The sequence below is a fragment of the Dendrobium catenatum genome, unplaced genomic scaffold (genome assembly GCF_001605985.2).
Source record: "Dendrobium catenatum unplaced genomic scaffold, ASM160598v2 original_scaffold_273301, whole genome shotgun sequence".
In the NCBI taxonomy this organism is placed as follows: Eukaryota; Viridiplantae; Streptophyta; class Magnoliopsida; order Asparagales; family Orchidaceae; genus Dendrobium; species Dendrobium catenatum.
In genome coordinates, this window is record NW_021591697.1 from 587 (window position 1) to 2,567 (window position 1,981).

The 1,981-nt window shown below is 34.8% G+C and overlaps 1 protein-coding gene across 1 annotated transcript; it reads right to left on the minus strand.

Moving 5' to 3' along the window:
• Positions 1-707: 707 nt before the first annotated feature.
• Positions 708-1,975, minus strand: LOC110106637 (CDT1-like protein a, chloroplastic). Its single transcript, XM_020836586.2, has 4 exons — positions 1,939-1,975; positions 1,631-1,832; positions 1,448-1,538; positions 708-1,097 (listed from the first exon to the last, which is right to left on the minus strand). The coding sequence occupies exons 2-4, from the start codon at positions 1,806-1,808 to the stop codon at positions 1,040-1,042; spliced, it is 327 nt and encodes a 108-aa protein (XP_020692245.1). The 5' UTR covers positions 1,809-1,832; positions 1,939-1,975; the 3' UTR covers positions 708-1,039.
• Between the last annotated feature and the right edge of the window lie 6 nt (positions 1,976-1,981).

Consider the following 1,981-nt stretch of genomic DNA (forward strand, 5'->3'; position numbering starts at 1 on the left):
TGTAAATCTTCTTTTTTTATTATCATTTTATCAATGAACAAATTCAAAATAATGCCATTTGCACATTTGAGAATCAAATCTACAGATTCACTCAAGATATTACTTTTAGAGCACAAGATTTTCCATTTTGTGCATCAAGATTGAATTCCCTATACATATATAACTCCATCCAAAGGAAGCAGCCAACAGAATAAATACAGTTAATAAATTTTCTTTTTTTATCTAATCATTTTAAATAAATTATTTTGCAAACAGTTAATTAATTTAGCTCAATATATGATGGGATTATTATAACCAACCTAAAATGAATTCTTTTTTAATCAACAAGAAAACCAATGAACCATTATTCAAATCTCTCGTAGTCAGTTAATTATAAATGTCATCCTGAACAAAACATGTAATTTTAACATCCAATATTGCCCGCAGGGAAAGAATAAATATCAAAGATTTTTACTAACTGGAGAATCTTCCAGAAGTAAAATTACCGGTTTTTTTTAAGTCAAATGTCAAAACGCAAACATTGGCATACACCATTGCTTTGAGGTCCCTGAAGTGCGGACACCAGACAGGAGAACCATATAGTCCGTGCTTGGTATCGAGCCTCGGTACTGTGCTTGGTACCGAGCCTCGGTACAGAGCGTGGTACATTTTTTAGGTGACGTGGCACATTTTTATTGATCTATGGACAAAGTCTGGACTCCGCACAATAAAATTTCCTCCAACCAAGAGGCAGGGATGGACTACATTGATAAAAAAAACATTGTACAAGGCCTATGTTGTTGAGAACAACATCGTGTAAGGCCTACATTCTGACACATACTTCTTGAGAGACAACTTTCTGAGTTTCTCTATAGCTTTTGCCGCATAAAGATACAATGTTCCATCTGGTTTGTTAAATAGAAGCAAGAGCGTTGTGCTTGGTTGCAACCACTGGTGGTAACAGTAGAAAGATTTCAGGCACACCAATCCAAGCTAGCAAGCCAACCTCAACAATGGATTAAGCACTTTGAATCAGTAAAATTGTCACTGAGGCATTCTTTCACACGGCTACTGCAAGCCTCTGCCGAATCTCCTGGGAGCTTGACATTTTATTCACACTGAATATAAACATAATGAGTCAGAACAGCCATAGATGTCACTTCTGAATTTCAACTTACAAAAGCATAGCGAACTTATTTATTGTTGTAAAAAATGCACTTAAATTGCATATTTTGGAAACTTATTTCAGGCTTCTTTTGGTTGTTTGCTTGCATATGAATCTTAATTTATAAACAAGTCTAACAAAATAATGGATCTAACAAATCCCACTTTGTTTCAAATCATATTTTCTAACTTAAACAAATCGTGTGAGCGCTCGATGAAGTTAATAACCAATCCTAGTTATATTGATCTAAGTTTTAAAAATCATTACATTATAGCAGAAAAAAGAAAGATCTAACAAACTCACCGGTAGAGGATGTCCCCTGTAGCTGCCGCCTTTCGAAATATCCAATCTGGCGCCAATTCTTCCATTAACTCCAACTGTTCTTCAACTTCATCTGGAACACCAAAAAAAAAATTACTATATATCCTTAAAGGTTTAAGGGGTCATGTTTCAAAGAACAAAAAGACATTCTAACTTAATTCTTACTTCTATCAATTACACTGCAGTTACACGAAAGAATCTTGTGAATAAGCTCTTGCTTTGTAATTACAGATCTATTCCCAGATTGAAATATCAGGAGTATTGAATCAAAAAGTTTAGGCAAACTTGCAATCATCTTTTTCCGTAGCCTTGCCCCAGCTACATTGGCATCCCTTTCCTCCATCGCTTTCTTTTCCTTGTCCCTTATCTATAGACAGAAAATGTTATCTCGGGTCAATGAACCAATACTGCATACGAACTTTGTTGCTACTGAGATAGTTCCTAAATTTATTAAAACGATTAAATCAACTTACATCTTGTAGAAGTGACTCTGGAAGAAAACCAAGCACATCATCT